This window comes from Prorops nasuta, unplaced genomic scaffold (genome assembly GCF_024137725.1).
Source record: "Prorops nasuta isolate Cenicafe-Biocafe unplaced genomic scaffold, Cenicafe_Pnas_1.2 PNAS00051, whole genome shotgun sequence".
NCBI classification, from domain to species: Eukaryota; Metazoa; Arthropoda; class Insecta; order Hymenoptera; family Bethylidae; genus Prorops; species Prorops nasuta.
In genome coordinates, this window is record NW_027116848.1 from 409349 (window position 1) to 430154 (window position 20806).

Consider the following 20806-nt stretch of genomic DNA (forward strand, 5'->3'; position numbering starts at 1 on the left):
TCTCCTTCACTCACGTAGCTACGTTATATATATATATATATATATATATTTTGTCTTAATGTCATTAATACTATTCGGTCTTTATTTTGTAGACTACTAAAAAACTAACAGCAACAAAAAATAAGATTAACATCGACAGGATAAAAGAGGTAAATGCCATTACCGACAGTCGAGTTTACTAAGATATGCCGAATGTGGTCCTGTTAGTCTTCTGTGAACAGTGGGCATGCAAAATTAGACGAAGCCAGTCAAAATAAGGAATTGCTTAAACCATCAGGATCTGTCGAGGCCGGTAGGTTGGCCTCAGATGAAGTTAAAGTTATGTTAAACATGCAAACGTCAGGCACGATAGGATAGAGTCAGATAAATAATCTGTTTTGTGTAACTGTGTTACTAGTGCTGGTGTCACACTGGTACTTGTGTTAACTTGGAAACTGTTGGTCGTGCGAGTGAGTTCTAATCTCATAAGCTTTCTAACAGTATTTATTGCGTTCTTCCATCCGGTATAGTTATCCAAGTAAGAATATTGCCCCAATATAAGTGAGACTGTGCTATATTGTGTTAGTGGGAGGGGAAGAGGGCGTGTAAGAGGGGGAAGAGAGTTGTAGGGAGAGAACGAGAGGAAATCTAAAGAATCCGTTAAAAGTGCTCAGAGCAGTCTGCGCGCATGCGTGCCTCGAGCAAGCAGTGCGGGTTGGGCCAGTTGCGTAGCTAGAGGTGAGGTAATGATGCAGGAGAGACTAGGGAAAGAATAACCGCGGTGAGGAGAGTCGTAATTAGCACACCGGGCCGAAAGTGCAAGCGACGTAATCATCTAGACGTTCTGCGAACAACAAAAGGAAGAGCCTCGTCTCATTCGATATTCCTATCCCATCCTATGACGATGCTCAACGTTCGTCCTCGTCTCACTCATACGCATCAACGAAAACACGTACGCTCAACCTCTCACACCCAAAATACCACCGACGCCCAGCTTCCGGCTCAGAAGCGGCCAACTGATTATACACCAGCGCATATACAACCACAGGTGACATTGCACCCACAAAAAAAAACTTTGGACTTCGCTTTCAACTAGCCAAAATAATCCGAGTAAGGCCACCTTCTGGAAAATTATCAAAACTCCAATTCGATCTCATGATACGACAATGCTCACTCGTGCACATGCTTTGTCAGCTGATCAGGCAGCAATTTGACGACCTGAATATATATTGAATAGTAAGAATAACGTTTTTTCTACCCGTGCCTCTGATACTCGTTTAATTTTGGTGACATATCTATTGTATTTGAATGATCTAACAGAATTTCTTTTTCAAACGAGATTATTTGACCGCGGAACTTTTATCAGTGGAAACACTCTTAGGCTTGTTTCATTTCCTAGAGAATCTTAATAGAAGAGTGTTCTAGCTTCCAACTTATTTCAGATACACCTTCACGCTTATCATTCGTGAAATACTTGTCTCCCTGGATTGCCGTGTTTACATAATTATCCAAAACATCTTCCTTATATTCAAGCCTTTATACGTTTGAGACAAATTCTAAATAGTGGTAAACACTTTAATAATTTAATAAACGCGCTCTAAGGTTTAATATTACTCGTATAATTTATTATGTAGGTTAATTATCTTGAAAATGCTATGTTTCTAATTTTTAGCTAAATTGGCTAATGATAGATTTTTTGACATATTCATCTTTCTTTGCGAAAATTATTTAAATATAATTCAATTGAAAACAATAATCTAATAAGATAAAAGCATCTAACAGTTAACGTATCATGAAATTTATTCTCATCGTCCCTTTTGCAGTTTAGTAGGAAAATAGGTTTATACGAATAGTGTTTGAATTTTTTTCAAGTTTCAATGCAGTGGAGTGTATTTTGTTTGAAGACAGCTGAAGTATAAAGAGAGTATATAATTTTTTTATTTAAATTTTCATGTACAACTACAGTAGCTTTCGATGTATTTACGGACATTTTTGTAGATAATATTATAAAGTATTCCAGATTCATGAGCTATGTAAAATAAATATAATGAAGCCAAAACTTTAATTGTCGTTTAATGACATGCTAAAAAAGTTTACGAAAAAAATTAATTAATGTAAATATAAGTAAAACTATGGAATTAAACTCTGCAATGCCTACAATTTGTGGCTTGAGATTCTGGAAAGAATAAAATTAATTATAAATATACAGCGTTCTAATTAGAGGCAAGTATTTTAAGTCTGGATAATTTCCAAGTGCGGATACTATTTGATTTATCTAACTAAAGGGGCCTATTTTTTACTTTTCCTACTACTCGAATATGTCTGTCATAAGTAAATGTAAGGGGATAGGAAACATGTATTAAAACATACTCACAAATAAGAACTTTTCCAAATTATAGATCGCGTAAATTTCTATAACAATAATAATATTTAAGCCCCCATAAGAATTAATTAAGTCATTCGATCAAAATATCTAAAGGTTATTATTGTTATTAGGTATATATATTTCTTTATGTTGCATCTTACTATTTATGATTAACTAATTCCTTTAAAGTTAGTCAGCATTTGTATATACATTCGAAATTTTCTAAAACCAAACCTCTAAGAAATCTCTAATGTCGCACAAATTTATCGCTTTTAATTATTTAATTTTAGTGATTCATTCTAAATTTGTATACAAGTTTCTTATTATAATCACATATATAACAAATGGGAAGGCTTAATTTTCTGAAAAATCAAAAAACACTGCGTTCTATATAAAATCACTAAAGAATCATGTTTTACCTATAAAAAATAATCGGTCAGCACATCAGTGCCTTATTAAAACATGCCAGTTGAAAAAAATATTCTAATTAACAAAATTAATAAAACCAGTATTTTACGCAAGTATTCATAAGCTTTTAGTAAACTCGATTATTACATCTTAAGCAATCATGCTTCATCTGTAAAAAAAGGTGGCAAGTACATAAAAATACTGGCAAAAAAGTATCTTAGTAAAAGATAATATTATTGGATCGAATCCTTTTCTAAAATAAGCAAATAATATTAAAGTAATTTTTCTATGTAAACAATCCACGGCACACTTACTCTAATTATGAAAATTTCTAATTGAAAAACGTAGTAAAATCAATGTTCCAAGCAAATGTTATTAATCTTAGTATAATATGATAATGTGCTTTAATGCTGAACACAGCTGAGTTCAACATATTGTAAGTTTATGACTTTGATTGTTCAGTTTATAGAGATGTTCATGAAATTGAATTCATATTGATATTGAAATAAGCATATGAAAACAAAAATATCAAATTACTTATAAAAACATTGTATCCACATAATATTGAAATAATTATTACAATTATACATTCTTAAATAGAAAAATGATATTAAATATTATGTCGGAAAAGTAATATCTGAAGCAAAAAGCTACTTGCCAGGCCCGTGAGATTTACACTAATACTATATCGCAACAATCCAATAATAAAATTGTTGTTTGTATTTAACCAAAATTTCTTAAATTTTGTGCTATTTTATGAATTACGCGTGTCCGGTAAATCGTTTTGCTTAAGTGTCACTAGAGCGTCACTCCGTATGATGGCCGGTTTTTATGGTTCTTTTCGGATTTTTTTTTTACGAGGAATAAATAGATATAAAAATTTGAAATTTTTACTTTCTATTTAGTGATATTTTAACAGTAATTTTGAATTTTTCCATTATAAAATCTTCCTAAGTAAATGTGTGATACTACTCCGAATTCATCTGTCAAAAAAACCGATGTTGATGGTCTCTACGATTCCGAATAATTGGCTAATCTGGAATTAAAAAACTAAACGGCATTTTAATCTGTATGATTTGAGGTATAGTGCAAACTAGGATCTTTTGAAAATATGAAAAATTGAAGAATTTACCTGGTTTAAAAAAAATTGATTTTCATGTTTTTTTTATTATTTTGTTAAGTTAAAAGTACGGCTTGGGATTTTTAACCCTTAACTCTCGAAAGGCTCCGCTGAAGGGACATGTACTAGTGTTATAAAAATCGAAAGGCAAATTTTTATCGAGCGTTAAGGGTTAATAACCAATGTTAGTTAATCGTATTAAAGATACTTTATCGAGTGAATTAAATTATTAACCCTTAACGCTTGATAAAAATTTGCTTTTGATTTCTATAACACTAATACATGTCCCCTCAGCGGAGCCTTTCGAGCGTTCAGAGTTAAATTATCCTAATTAGCGCTATACCTATGAATGTGCTGAAGATACCATTCAAATTTCAAAGCAATCAGTCCAGCCGTTCTCCAGATATCGTGGAGACCAGTTAGAAGAACAAAGTTTCATAAGAAACGCGTTTAAAGAATCAAATTTGCTTTAGACTATATGAAACCTATTACTTACGATTAGTCTGCTATGTTTAGTCTATAGAATGTTCCTTCTTGAATCTTACCTTCTAAGCTTTTTCTATACGTATATTTTGAAAAGTCTCGGGTAGCAAAGATAAGTAACCCAATAGGACCAGTGCAACACACCACGTTAAGCGGTTAGGTATCGCTCTTATCAGCTGATATTCTAATGGTTATAACTTTTGAAGGACTTCGAATATAAGAAAACTACATAATTAATTTATGCTACACATGTTTAAGAACAAAAATATATGCAAAAAAATCGATTTTTAAAATTTGCACACGGGATGTGACCCTATTAATATAATATTTTTTGGACATAAAATATCAGATTGTTTTTTCAAACAAGAATGTATGTTTGTAATTATTATTTAAATAATATGTTTTTATAAGTAATTTGATATTATCATTTTCATATTTTTATTTCAAACATTTCAATTTCGGGAACATCTGTTTGAGATAAACAATGGAAATCATAATGAAACTATTTTGAAATCAGCTGTGTTCTGAATTAATGCATTATTATATTTTGCTAGGATTAATAACACTTGCTTGCAATATTGATTTCACTACGTTTTTTAATTAGATATTTTCATAATTAGAGCAAGTATGCCGTGGATTGTTTTCACACAAAAATTATTTTAATGCTATCTCTTATTAAGATATTTTTGTTGCCAGTATTTCTATGTACTTACTGCCTTCTTTTACAGGCAAAGCATATTTTATTGGGATCTCATAACGTTTCTTAAAAAACTATTAATTCAAATTATTTATTCTGATACTTTTTATTTGTTTTAGCACTTTACTTATTCCAGCAGGTTTCACCTATTACAAAATTAATTAATGTTAAAACAAATATTGATAGCATGATAGAACAAATAAAAAAAAATATAAAAAGATTATGAATATTTTGCAGCAAATTACAAATGCAATGGTATATGTTATATAGAGTAATTCAAATTTACCTGTTTCAATGAAATAAGTGCATATAAATGCAAAATAGTAAATACTTCTAAAATAGAGTAAACAGTTTTTAAAATATTTCAAAATGGATTTGGTAATGATATACCAATTATCTTTACCAGTGGTTTAATATAGGCTTTAACTTGGTGACCAAAATCAGTCCCAGCTATGCAAAATACTTATGATCAATTTTTAGTAGTTAGCTCTCATGAAGGACTGGACAATAAATGAATTGAGGAAGTAGCATATTCAATGGAATATAGGTTCTTCCAGTGTTTATACTCAATTGCCAAGCTTACATTCCTCGTTAGCTTATTGCGTTACTTATGATAATGTCACTATACAGTGCTTAGAATGGTGTCCATTTGGATGTAACTAAAGCACAAAATTATATTGCTTAGTAAATGATAAAGTTACAAGGATGAGATAGGTAGCTACAGTATGCTTAGATAACTCTATTGAGATATATTAATTGCCTTATCATGAACAATTCAAATTCAAATTTACTAATCAAAGTAACAAAAAGAAGTATCCGATATACAAAACATATCTTCTTAAAACATCAGTTGCATGCACTAGAGTGTATAATAATAATAAACAGAATTGGCAAGGCACAAAATTGGCAAGGCATAAAATTTTCATAGTCTAAAGAGCTTAGATATAATATAATAGCAGTTAGTTTTTCAATTAGTTACATAGCGTTATAGAATCTAGAATTCAGAATCACCACCGTTAATTGAAAATAGAAAGAATACAATATTCATAATACCTCACAAGCATTTTTATTCATATGCAGTTTTTATGTTAGCATTAACTATACATAGCTAAAATCAACCTTTAGCATCAGGTAGTATAAATTTTATATACAATGTTTGGGATCTAGAAAATACTAGTGTCCCCAGGATTATGTTAAAAATGACATAACATCAAATGGAGACTAGGTGACTTCTATGTCTTATGTCATACACATAATTCCTTTTGGCAATGCTCCAGAAAGGAAGCTTCAAGTTTTCTTTAAGTCCTCTATGGCAACAAGGACTCAAGTTGTGCCACATACTAAAAACCATACGAACAAATTCTTACATTAAGCTAATAAAGTTTAAACGAGAAATTAGTGAAAGTTGGGAACTAAATCAAAAGGATAAAAATATTATCTAAGGAATCGCATCATATGTCAGAGATATATGAAGGGTGCAAAACTAGATTCAGAATCATTTTCTACAATAATTTTATAACATATTACATATGTTTGTTATATTGAATGCAATTTAATAGCTCATGGTTATTTAATCTTAAGCTGTTCTTATTGCAGTCGGAATAAAAGTAAATTGTGAAAGAATCAGAATCAAAATCATATTCATTTAAATTACTATTATCCAAAATTGAATAATATTGATTTGATTCTATTAACATAGTATATTTAATTGTATGTTATTAATATACTAAAAATTATTTAATAAATAAGTAGTTAAAAAGAACTATAATTACCTAGCATTGAATCTCATATTTCTCTGTAAGCTAACTTAGAAAACTTCATTTCCCTTATCGATAACATCAAAATTCATTTTTCAAATCTGAAGCTTCTATGTATATTGCACATGTTTGTAGCCCAAAACATTTCTCTTCATATTTTCCATATTGGCAACAATACATCTTGTTGCAATCAGGTGTAACTACCAATTGTAATCTGAAAACATAATACCACACAAACTGCCACAAAGTATTAAATTTTACTGTTTTTTACAATACCGTGTTACTTATCTGATTCTGTTGCTGGCTCCTTCATATTTACTGTCTTATATTGTTTAATCTTTACCAAAGCCATACATTTTATTTGCTATTTGTTATATTGTAGAATTACATGTAACATTTGATTTTTGTCCTCCTTTTTAATTACACCACTCTATTATCATGACAGCTGATTAAGGACATTTACGTTCGTGATTCGATCCAGAACACGATCCAACCTAACCGCAGGAATGCAACGTCGAAAAAAAAATTACTAGATGGATCAGAGGCTTCCGCGTGAGCTCGATCTGATCAGGCAGAGGGTTGGTGATCAGACAGATCAGACAGATTTGGTTACCGCATTGGGGTATTACTGACGTACCAACAACGAACGGCATTGACGTTATTGAAGTGACAATAACTATTATCCAAAATAATTTTAATTTAAAAATATATAAAAAAGATAAGCTAATATTATAGAAAACAATTATATTTAAAATGACATAAGCTTAAGGCATATGTTTGAAAATTCTTTGATGTGGATATTGTACAAAGTGATAGAATTAATATTGGTTTTTTTCTTTAGATTTATGAAATAGAATAATGAATAGAAGTTGACAATATAGCATAGGTATATTAATGATATAGAATAAATAATATCTGAAAATATTTGTTTTTTAATTACTATTTATATGTAACACATACCAGATCCATGTAAAAGTGTAGATTTTACTTGTTATAATAACTTAATTGTATATATATGTTTAACGTATGATAAAAAAATAAATTGCATTTATAATACTTGAAACGACAGTATAGACTTTGCTAATACATACTATGTGTCAAATAAAAAATTACCCACTTTATACATTTTAGTAATAATTTAAAATTTTTCATTATTTAGAAAGCTGATAATATTTCTTTCTGAAGTCATATTTGAGGAGTGTCTCCTCTTCACAAGTGCCTTATCAAGAATAAGCATAATTAGTGGAACCAATTGTTGAAGGCATATTACACATGTAAAGGACTACGCATGGGGTAAAACCTTTTACGAAGAGGTGATATGACTATATGAGCTACCAGAAATAAGAAAATGTACTATTTATGTCTTCGTAAAAGGTTTTACCTCAGGCGTATTCCCTTTACATGTATAATATGCCTTCAACAATTGATTCCACTAATTATGCTTATTCTTGATTAGGCAATTGTGAAGAGGAGACACTGCTCAAATATGGCTTCAGAAAGAAATTTTATAAGCTTTCCAAATAATAATAAATTTGTAATTATTACTAAAATATATAAAGTGGGTAATTTTTTATTTGACACATAGTATTAGCAAAGCTTATACTGTCGTTTCAACTATTATAAATGCTATTTATCTTTTTACCATACATTAAACATATGTAGAATTAAGTTATTATTATAACAAGTAGAATCTACACGTTTACATGGATCTGATATGTGTTACATATAAATAGTAATTAAAAAAACAAATATTTTCAGATATTATTTATTCTATATCATTAATATACCTATGCTATATTGTCAACTTCTATTCATTATTCTATTTCATAAATCTAAAGAAAAAAATCAATATTTATTCTATCACTTTGTACAATATCCACATCAAAGAATTTTCAAAAATATGCCTTAAGCTTATGTCATTTTAAATATAATTGCTTTCTATAATATTAGCTTATCTTTTTTATATATTTTTAAATTAAAATTATTTTGGATAATAGTTATTGTCACTTTAATTACATCAATGCCGTTCGCTGTTGGTATGTCAGTAATACCTCAATGCGGTAGCCAAATCTGTCTGATCAGTCTGATGATGTCTGATCACCAACCCTCTGAATCTCCTGATCGGATCAGACCGAGCTCACGCGGAAGCCTCTGATCCATCTACTATTTTTTTTTCCGACGTTGCATTCCTGCGGCTAGGTTGGATCGTGAAATCGTGATCTGGATCGGATCACGAACGTAAACGTCCTAAGTTTGATTTTAACGTTAAAGACAGCACCAATCGAAATATAGGCTTATGCTGATTATAGCAGATAACATAAAATGAAGGGTCAAAAGGGAATACGAAGCAGTAACGAAGCAGGTGCAGCGTTGCCAACTCCGCAATTTTAAATTATGCTACGCTGTACAGTTTCGCCCAATAATCTTGCGACAGGCGAGGGGGAGTACAAATCAGAGGGGCGAAGGGTTATCTAGGGAATTATATATCATCGACACCGTTAAATTTTAGAGCAGTCCTTTTTACATCAATAGTGTCATATAGTATAGGTGGCGCTGTGTGCCACTCAAGCAATAGAATAGCGCGTAGCGCTCTCTATATAATGTATCCTCTGTGTTGTAACAAAAGATATAGAGGGGGAGCGACACATTTTTAAGTGTAACGGTCACGCCAAGGGTTTGAGGAAATATAGGAAGTTCGAAAACGCTGTATGAATACATGTTATTATCTCATTGACGATATTACAAATAGATCTATCAATGGCTAGAAATAACCTGTTTTTTTGAAAATGTAGAGGAATAAATAAAATCAATAAATGGCAGAAAGGAAAGAAAGGATCTTAATGAATAAAGGAAACGAAAACATCAGATGAGTATTATTTAGTTAATAAAAAACGTGAAAGTAATAGTAAATATTTAAGGAAATATACTTTGTGTTTCTTTTTACTTTTATCAAAGGTTAAATCGATTCTGATGATATTACGGTTACAGGAAATACATATTTATATATATGTTATTATGATGATGGAAGTGATAGCGACTACCAATTAAATGAAGAAAAAGCTCTGTCATAAATTAATTAGGATGTAAAGTGAATGTATTTTGAATTTTATTCCAAGTTAAATATAATCTGATTACAACATTATTTTGTGTCCTTATTTTAATCACTTACTGCACATTCATATTAATTACATATATTCATTCACTTTAAAGTTAATTCCTTCAGAAGAAAAAGAGTAGATATAGCATTATTTTTTCTACTGCTACCCATATACGCTTAAGTTTTTTTTTAGTTTTTTAGTTTTATGTGCGTGAGGAAATGCTGTTAGGCATACCCTGGCCTTTGTAGACCAGGGTTATGTGGAAAGACCCCATTAAAGGTCAAGACTCTCTCAAGGGGAGTGGTTTTTTGGTTGTCTTTTTCGAGACAACCTCAACCAAGCCACCACCCTTGAGCATACCCACTAAAACCCCCCGCACTATACAGCCATGTAAAGGACAACTTGGAAGACCTCGTCAATAAAGTTCTAGGTTCTGAAATCTTTAATATTTCAGGGCATATCCACCTGATTGAACCACCTGTTCCAAACGTCGAGGGACAGAATGCACAAGATTTTCACAGATATGTGGTTGATCATTTAATTCATCCCACATCCTTCGCACGTGACGTTTTAGTGCCTCTGTTGTCCTATCTTCTTCGGGTCTCCAACGCTTTACAATGATACCCCATGTATTTTCTATGAGGTTGATGTCTGCAGATTTTGCTGGCCAATTTATTAACTCCACTTCAGGATGCTCTGCAAACCACTGCCCTGTTATACGAGAGGTATGTACGCTTGAAATATCTTGCACAAATTTAATTGTAGGCACTTCTTTCATAGAATATCTGCTTCTTACGCTTGGCAGCATACAATTTTCTAATAGATTTGTGTATATTGCAGAGTTCATTCTTGTGTCGACTTCGAATAATCCACCTACTCCATGTTTCGACATCCAGCCCCAGTATGCAACACTTATCCTGTTGCTTCTATTCATTGGCAAAACATATTGGTCAATATATCTAGTTCCATCTGGCCGCCAATCATGGAGTCTTCCATCTTCAGAAGACTGGAAAACTTTTTCGTCACTCCAAATGACATTATCCCAAAATCCTTCCTCTTTGCTCATGTATTCCAATGCAAAACCAATCATTTGCTGCCTATGTTGATCAGTCAACTTGATTTTATGTGCTGCGTGATGGCAGTATACGCCAGCTTCATGCAGCCTCCTACATACAGTTATTAGGGATACTTGAGCTGTGTAATTCATACAAAATATTATTTGAAGGCTGGAACGGATCTTTGCTCATAACATGAGTGATTTGCCTGTTTTCCTCTTCTGTTGTAATTCTAGGCTTTTCGTTGTGTTTCCTCTTATCACTTAGACCTTCAACTCCTTCTTCGCCAAACTTCTTGATCCATCGATTAATAGTCAACTTATGAACCTGCAGATCTGTAGCAATTTCTTCTGAAGATTATCCTGCCTTCTCCACATTCCAATAGCCATTTCTCTTGTAACTGATATATCACTGTTACTTGCCATTTTTCAGTTTAACTTTTTAGAGAAACACTTATAACACTTTTCAATGGTTAAGCAATAAAACAAATGCTAACAGACAAATGAAAGTAGGCAAAGTTGGCATTTATTTTATTGCTTAAACACTGAAAAGTATTGTAAATGGTTCTCTAAAAAGTTAAACTGAAAAATGGCAAATGAAAATGACAAATTAGTTGCAAAAAGAATGGCTATTGGAATGTCAAAAGCAGGATAATCTTCAGAAGAAATTGCTACAGATCTGCAGGTTCATAAGTTGACTATTAATCGATGGATCAAGAAGTTTGGCGAAGAAGGAGTTGAAGGTCTAAGTGATAAGAGGAAACACAACGAAAAGCCTAGAATTACAACAGAAGAGGAAAACAGGCAAATCACTCATGTTATGAGCAAAGATCCGTTCCAGCCTTCAAATAATATTTTGTATGAATTACACAGCTCAAGTATCCCTAATAACTGTATGTAGGAGGCTGCATGAAGCTGGCGTATACTGCCATCACGCAGCACATAAAATTAAGTTGACTGATCAACATAGGCAGCAAAGGATTGGTTTTGCATTGGAATACATGAGCAAAGAGGAAGGATTTTGGGATAATGTCATTTGGAGTGACGAAAAAGTTTTCCAGTCTTCTGAAGATGGAAGACTCCATGATTGGCGGCCAGATGGAACTAGGTATATTGACCAATATGTTTTGCCAATGAATAGAAGCAACAGGATAAGTGTTGCATACTGGGGCTGGATGTCGAAACATGGAGTAGGTGGATTATTCGAAGTCGACACAAAAATGAACTCTGCAATATACACAAATCTATTAGAAAATTGTATGCTGCCAAGCGTAAGAAGCAGATATTCTATGCAAGAAGTGCCTACAATTAAATTTGTGCAAGATAATTCAAGCGTACATACCTCTCGTATAACAGGGCAGTGGTTTGCAGAGCATCCTGAAGTGGAGTTAATAAATTGGCCAGCAAAATCTGCAGACATCAACCTCATAGAAAATATATGGGGTATCATTGTAAAGCGTTGGAGACCCGAAGAAGATAGGACAACAGAGGCACTAAATCGTCACGTGCGAAGGATGTGGGATGAATTAAATGATCAACCACATATCTGTGAAAATCTTGTGCATTCTGTCCCTCGACGTTTGGAACAGGTGGTTCAATCAGGTGGATATGCCCTGAAATATTAAAGATTTCAGAACCTAGAACTTTATTGACGAGGTCTTCCAAGTTGTCCTTTACATGGCTGTATAGTGCGGGGGGTTTTAGTGGGTATGCTCAAGGGCGGTGGCTTGGTTGAGGCTGTCTCGAAAAAGACAACCAAAAAACCACTCCCCTTGAGAGAGTCTTGACCTTTAATGGGGTCTTTCCACATAACCCTGGTCTACAAAGGCCAGGGTATGCCTAACAGCATTTCCTCACGCACATAAAACTAAAAAAAAAAACTTAAGCGTATATGGATAGCAGTAGAAAAAATAATGCTATATCTACTCTTTTTCTTCTGAAGGAATTAACTTTAAAGTGAATGAATATATGTAATTAATATGAATGTGCAGTAAGTGATTAAAATAAGGACACAAAATAATGTTGTAATCAGATTATATTTAACTTGGAATAAAATTGAAAATACATTCACTTTACATCCTAATTAATTTATGACAGAGCTTTTCTTCATTTAATTGGTAGTCGCTATCACTTCCATCATCATAATAACATGTAAATATGTATTTCCTGTAACCATAATATCATCAGAATCGATTTAACCTGTAATTAAATTAAAAAGAAACACAAAGTATATTTCCTTAAATATTTACTATTACTTTCACATTTTTAATATCTAAATAATACTCATCTGATGTTTTCGTTTCCTTTATTCATTAAGATCCTTTCTTTCCTTTCTGCCATTTATTGATTTTATTTATTCCTCTACATTTTCAGAAAAACAGGTTATTTCTAGCCATTGATAGATCTGTTGATGTAAAAAGGACTGCTCTAAACTTTAACGGTGTCGATGATACATAATTCCCTAGAAAACCCTTCGCCCCTCTGATTTCTACTTCCCCTCGCCTGACGCAAGATTATTGGGCGAAACTTATATACAGCCCTGTATGTACAGTAAGTAATGCCGGTGATATCAGAATCAATCCCACAGCAACGAAAACGAAGTTAGCCGTTAACGGGATCCCTCACGCGTGCTTTACCGACAGTACAAGTCAATAAACAATTAGTTTAATAAAATTAAAATGCGGATTGAATTGAACAATCGGGCGTTTGTAAGAGAGTGTGCCAGTCCTAACGAGTCAAACGAACTTAAAAACACTCAAATTAGTTGAAAAATAACGCTGTACCATTGTGTTGCGTTCTTGAAGAGAGGTTACTTTTGGTTATTTGCACTTCAAGAACGCAGGACAATGGTACAGCGTTATTCTTCATCCGATTTGAGTTTTTTTAAGCTCGATTGATCCGTTAGAATTGGCACCTTGTCATAAAGAAGCCCATTTTTGCAATTTACTTCGCATTTGACTTTTACTAAACGAATTGTTTATTGACTTGTACTGTCGGTAAAGCATGCGTGAGGGATCCCGTTAACTACACTGATAAAAATTTGGTGCAACGGCTGTGCCACCTATAGGAATATATTAACACTCTTAGCATAAGTGTAGCAGAATCCGTTTTGGGGTATCAGAGCTCCTTTTCTGGATTCTTTTGATTCTTTGTATTGTGTAGCTTGACTACCCTAACATTTTTGTATATCGACTGCGCCACCTATGAATATAGATATGCACTTTAGTTTAAAAGAACACTAAACACCGTGGCGGGGCACCAGAGCTCCTTTTTCGGACTCTTGGACTCTTTTTATTATATAGCTCGATTAACTTAAAATTTTTGTCTATCAGTTGCCCCGGCTATAAGAATAAATCAACGCTTACTGAAAGAGAAGTAATAGTAACCGTTTTGGAGTAAGACAGCTCCTTTTTCGAATAGTAATTCTCTTTTTATTGTCTATAGTTTTTCAACTTTAATTAAAGAGTATGCTATCTGTTGTTAGTAATTTATAATATCTATTGTGTATAGTTTTACTTTTAAGCAAACCCAAATATTTTAAACAGGAAAATAAAGTATATAAATTAATGATTTAAAACGAATAAACAGTTATAATTATATTAAATGCATTTATTAATTATTACAATATTTTTAAATAATACAAAAATATATTAAAACGCCTCCATTAAATAACACATTGACTTATACTCTTTTGAAAAACTCTCTTAATAATAAAGTAAACAAAATAAAAGGAAATGACTTCTATATACAGGGTGAGGCACTTAAGCCGCCTCAGAGGGTAAATACAAAAAAACGCGTATCTTTTAACTATAAGAAATATCCCAATTTTCGCATATGACCTTTCTGGAAGCAAATAATAAGAGGTTTCGAAAAGGTCCTATAAAAAACTTGAATATCGTTTATAATTAAAAAGATACGAGTCTTTTTGTATTTACGCTCTGGAGCGGATTAACTGCCTCAGCCTGTATAAAATTCCAGAGGTCTAACTACATCGCATTTATTTGTAAAAGTACTTCTAAATAACTTATGCATTAGTACTTATTCGCTGCTTATTGAACTTTATTCTTTTTTTCAATATTTACCAATCGCAGACTTATGTACTTTTCGGTAAATAATTGAGGTTACTAAAAATATATTTTTATTTTAAAAATAAAATTTATTTATGCATAAGCTACAACATATATGGAGGAACTGCATAATATATATCACATTTCCTTATTCCTAATACTGGCGCGATATTTGGTAAACTTCTAAATCTTAATACTTTTTTCGCATTTATTTTATCAATAACGTATGCATAGAAATGTTCCTCGAATTTTATTTCTGAGTATAATTGCAAATTAAAGTATATTTCCACATTTTCTTCTATAATATCTATTATTTCACCAAACTCTAATCCTATTTCGTTTTCGCCTAAAACTAAAAACGTTCCAATAGAGTAAATTGTACCATGAACACATACTTTTTTATAAAAATTACAGTTTTCATTTAGAGTATTATCAAAGAAATAATTTTCTTTTTTTTTATCTTACAGCTAAAAGTTACATCTCTTTCATATTGTAACGAATGCATCATGGCAGTCATCCGTAAAACTTGTTTTGTGGCAATTGTTTTCAATAAATTGGTAGTGTTATTCGACGACTTTGCATTCGATTTTATTATTTTATGGTTTGACTCAAATCTCATGCCCCAAAAATTAACTATAGGTCCATTCATAAGCAGCAATCTGGGATAATGTATAAATATATGAAATTTTGGTTTTAGATTACCATAAAATTTTAAGTATAACTCATTCAATTTAAGTATGTACTTACTTAACTTGTTAGCATCAGCTATAACAATTCTTGGAAATAATACTACATCTATTATTTTTCTTAAGTATATATATAACACGTGTAGTGCAGATCAATCTTTAAAATTTTATGGCCCATAATAATTCCAAAATATCTTACAAAGCACAGCATTTCAGAAGCGGACATTTTCAATTGCTCATTATTTCTGAGTCTTTGAGCAGATACAAGTGGCGGCTTATTAAAATCTTGTGGACTATAATTAAAACTTTGAAATTGCATATTTAGATACTGAACTGTGAAATACTTTTTTGTAAAAACGAATGTGTACAAAAGAGATGTCATTACGTATGAGCAGACACCCTCCAAAATATCGTGAATTGCATCTACAGTAAAATTATCCGGCAAGTGAAAACCATTAACTTGATTAAATACGCAGGCTTCTTTTATCCCAGTGTTATCAATATCTGCTAGCGTAACGTCTCCCTCATAATTTCTTGTTAACCACAATTTACTTAAATCTTCTTTTACACAAGTACAAGTTTGCTCATATGTCATTTTACAAATTCTACAGAAATAGTTTGCTTTAAAAGATTATACGAACCCAAGTACTTGATTCAGACCTAAATTATCACCGATTATAAGCATTAAATGAAATTTGATCCTTTTTACAGTGCCATTAACTTTTATTAAAATCCCTTCACTGCTTAAAAAATTTAATTCGTCAATTACTGTTTTAAAGATTTGTCGATTAGTTGATTTCTTTATCACCTGCATATATATACTAAAGTAGAAAAAATAATGCTTTGCAAACGTGAGGAAATACATCGGGGAAGACAAGCTATTGATGCATAATGGTTCCAAATTTATTTTTTCCAGCATGGCTACCTAAAGCATTTCCTACTTCAAGTTCATCATAAAATAAATATAAAGGAAAAACTATATCATTAGCAAACTGCTGTGCATATTTGACTTTCCATAAACTTCCTTGAATTATATTTGTAACAATTTCTGTTTCATGTTTTAAGGTATCTATGTATTTCATTATTTCATTAAATAAATTTGGAATTTCTAAGAACATCTTAAGACTATTTCGTAACGGCACACATATTCCATATAAATCTAAACAAATAAGCTTTTCAACATTATTAACAATTCGTTGTTCTATTACAGAACCCATTTTGAACTCTTCAAACGCAATCATGCCTTTTGACTGTAAAATATTAAATCGGTTGTGTTCGCTTAATAAGTGCATAAAAATGTTACTATAGTCATTAAAACACTCATTAATCTTATTTAATGCTGCAGTGTCATTAATATTATGACATTTTAATATGTCAGTAACATCTTTCTTTAGTGACAGCAAATAAACATGTTTAAGTAAATTATGAATATAATTAATAACCACATCAACGATTTTCCTCGGAAATGTTGGATCACCGTACAGCATTATAATAAAATGTAGCATATGATTAATAATGGGCCAGTAATCCATTTCAACTAACCAAATAAAACTCCGATTATAAAATTTATAATGAAACTGAATAACAATATTTTCAACTATAAATATTAATGTAACCATTTATATGCGACTATATATTTAAATCTTTCATTAGTTTATTAACTACATGAACACATTTTTTAAACGTGAAGTTATATACAGCTTTATCTATGAAGGTCCATACAAAATCACACATATTAGGAAATGCTTGTAATGTGGTTAGGCATTTGTAGATACATTCAATGGCTTTTGGTAAGTCATGGAACATATATCTTTCTCCATTCTTAACAAGATAAACGGATAAATTGTCAAAATTGCCACTACAAACTAGAAAGGGATAAATATTTTGTTCTAAAACTTTTAGCCAAGCCTCAAAAGCTTTAACTTCCTTATCCACATTCGCTGAATCCTATAATATAATACATTGATTTGCTATTTAAGGAAGTAGAGAAAAAAACAGTAGCTACAGATATTTATAAATATTTCTATTACCTGCACATGTAAAATAAATGTTGAAGAATCTTCCTTTTTAGTCAAATTCACGGCTTCTATTAAATTTCCTTGCTTTATTTTATATGATTTAATATACTTCATTAATAATGGTAATAAAAATAAAGCTAAAGCATTATTATAATTTCCTACAACCAAATTATTCAATTAAACATTATTTAAAATTTAATCTGTAATTATAAATTGAAGTAATGTGTGTGAATGCACACATTTTTATATTAGCGGGTGAAACCCTTTTTACATAATATAAATACCTGAATCAAAATATTTCTTGTTTTCTGCTCTAAATATTTTAACCTCATTTATTTTCGATTTTTTGGATAATTCCACTATTTTTTCAGCAATATTTGGCCAAGTTTTAATGAAAAATGATACGTATTCATTCGGTTCTTGTGTAATCAAATTAGTACTTTTTAAATTTGTTAAATAATTTAAAGTCTTCTTCAAACTGCAAAAATTATTATTTAAATATTTTTATTTAGAATTAATATCTAAAAACTAAGTTATTTAAATGTAAATATGATTAAATTATTTAATATCAAGATAACTTTCATTCATGTTTTAAACACCACAAAGTGGTGAATGTAGTCTAACTTAGTGTTCAACGCATGCCCAAAAGTAGTTGTATCATATGTAAATCGCTTAATATAAACCCGCTATTGAACATTCTTGGAAAATGGCGAGAAATATATTATAATATACATTACCAATGAAAGACCAAGAGGATATTTTAAACAAGGAAAACTCTTGAAATACACCTCCAGTGAAACCACCTTAATTCATTTTTGTTTCTTAGATAAACTGTTCACCCTATTTTCATAAGTCTCTGCCCAAGTCTTACTCACTAGAGCTAATGAATAAGATTCTCTATGAGGATCAGTTAAGCACTGATATCTATCGGTAATGTTTAAACCATCTGGAAAACATATAGGTATAATAAATTTAGTCTAATTATGATATATTTCCTAAATACAAAATGAATAAAAATATTACAACTTATGAAACTTGCAGTCACACCCAATGGTATGATACCTTGCTTCAAAATATTTGAGGATCTAAGTTCAGCTCGTACTATCTTATAATAATTATGAACATATCCCCTAGTGAACTTAACTTCATTTTGGTCATTTGAACACTGGGGTTTATAAAAATCATCTGGATCTTCGGTTGGGAAAAGCTCTTTGAATTGTCTCCTCAGTTTTAAAAATGTAGTTGAGGGTATTCTGTGAAAATTAATCAAATTATTTCCATAATAGACCTAAAAATAGTTACTGAAATCTCTTATAACCTTTTCAGTCACAAATTTGCTTTTGTATTATTAAATTTTGAGACTAGGAAATTTAGTTAGTTTTAAATGATGTTCCCTATAGATACAAAATAACGATAGTATATTTAAGTTCTTGCAAGAGTATATCCAGTTAGAAAACATATCGTAGACATTATAGTATATTCGCTTGGTACTTATAACAAGCCATGAGAGTTGGCATAGTTGAATCAGTAGCTATGCAGTGACTGAAAGGATTAAAATATAAAATTCTAAGTGTTTAAATTTACTTTAATGTGTTTTATATTTTTCAGTTATAAAAAACTCACTTGTATGAGATAGGAACTTTAGCTATTTCTTCCCATATTAAAATTTCCTTTAAAAGACCTGTATCAACTGTTTTACAAACTCTATATTTTCCTAAAATTACTCTACCTTTAAGAGAGCTAGATAATATAGTGAACAACTCGTTTTCCACAAACATTAATTCATCTACATAAAATAAGAAAGCAATTTATATGAAAGCCTTTATTAAAAAATAATCAAATTACCCCAGTCAATATTACGCAGAGTAATAAGCTGCAAAAATATACCATAATGTTAATGCTGCTAGGAAAAAAAGGATATACTTAATAAGTTATAATTTATACATGTAGTTAAGTGATATCTTGTTTTTTAAAATATAACTTGAAATATACAAAAATAGTTTAAATCACTCTTTTCTGAAAGCATTAACTTCGTGAAATCTTTTGTGGCTTAATGTTCTGCAGAATGTTAGATGGGATGTAATAAATATTTATAAAACCTCCTAAAACATCTTCCAAACTATCTCTGTCGTTATAGTCTTCACGAACAAAACTTATATATTTATCAAATGAAACTGTTGCAGTTGATTCATTTAGCCTCAAATAATATACAGATTTTTGTATTTCAAACATATTAATAAATTCCAGCAGTAAATTACTATGTTCCGCTAATAGCTCTACTAAGTTTTCCATGCTCAAAGAAAAAAAAGTATCATTGCCGTAGCCTTTAGCTGCAATCAATGTGAAAAAGTAGAAATCTAGAAATTAGGTTATAGGGAAGCAATTATATGATATATAAATAAGAAATCATCTACTTACACAAAAATAGTCGCAATAGCTGCGGAAAATGATCTTTCAAAAACTTTTCCATCTGACTTCCAGAAAAAAATTCACTATTAATCCAAATTTACTGCATAACGCTGTAGTACCACATCACACTTAAATTAAAATCTGTTTAAAACACGTTCTAAATATAATCATGTATAAGCATTAACAGTAAATTATGCATACCGCTAAAGGGTCAAATAGCTCCCAAATTTGTAAAGATTTGTTTATCACAATTTTGGATAACTAATATACGGAAGAGTAATTATAGTATACTGAAATTTATTTAGAATTAACAAAAGTTTTACTGGGCACGCATTACTCTGAAAACTGTTTAAAATGTGTTCAGAAAACTAGTGCCATATAAAAGCACAATAGTACACTATACGATCACTTAAGGATAGTATAGCTCCTAAAGTTATGTGCACATACTGACTAGGATTTCGAATAGCTTACCTATATATTGGGGAGGGTAACTATTACCCTAAATTTTTCTCAGTGTAGTAGCACTATTGAGAATTTGAAGGAAAGGGGTACAAACACAGCTATGCCTGGTTAGCATAGGTGTGATTTGGCCTTCGGGCAACTTCCGCTTTGAAAGAAGATCGACTACTGCTAACCAACAAATTTTTACGTATCATTCGTGTGAA

The 20806-nt window shown here is 31.2% G+C and overlaps 1 protein-coding gene and 1 long non-coding RNA gene across 5 annotated transcripts in view; one reads left to right on the plus strand and one right to left on the minus strand.

The window, feature by feature from the left end:
* Positions 1-234: 234 nt before the first annotated feature.
* LOC136784284 (dystrophin-like) overlaps positions 235-20806 on the plus strand; it is a 384172-nt gene continuing 363600 nt past the window's right edge. Inside the window, exon 1 of one of the 4 annotated variants that reach the window (XM_066744866.1) lies at positions 235-449. Coding sequence is in view for 1 of the 4 variants with exons in the window: in XM_066744863.1 (XP_066600960.1) it covers positions 878-1027 (150 nt within the window). In the remaining 3 variants the exon portion in view is untranslated. The other 3 variants (XM_066744864.1, XM_066744863.1, XM_066744865.1) reach the window with 3 other exon arrangements.
* On the minus strand, positions 1261-7294 carry LOC136784285 (uncharacterized). The gene is made up of 3 exons (XR_010824396.1): positions 6825-7294; positions 6106-6392; positions 1261-5711 (listed from the first exon to the last, which is right to left on the minus strand). It is a non-coding gene; the product is annotated as an uncharacterized lncRNA (long non-coding RNA).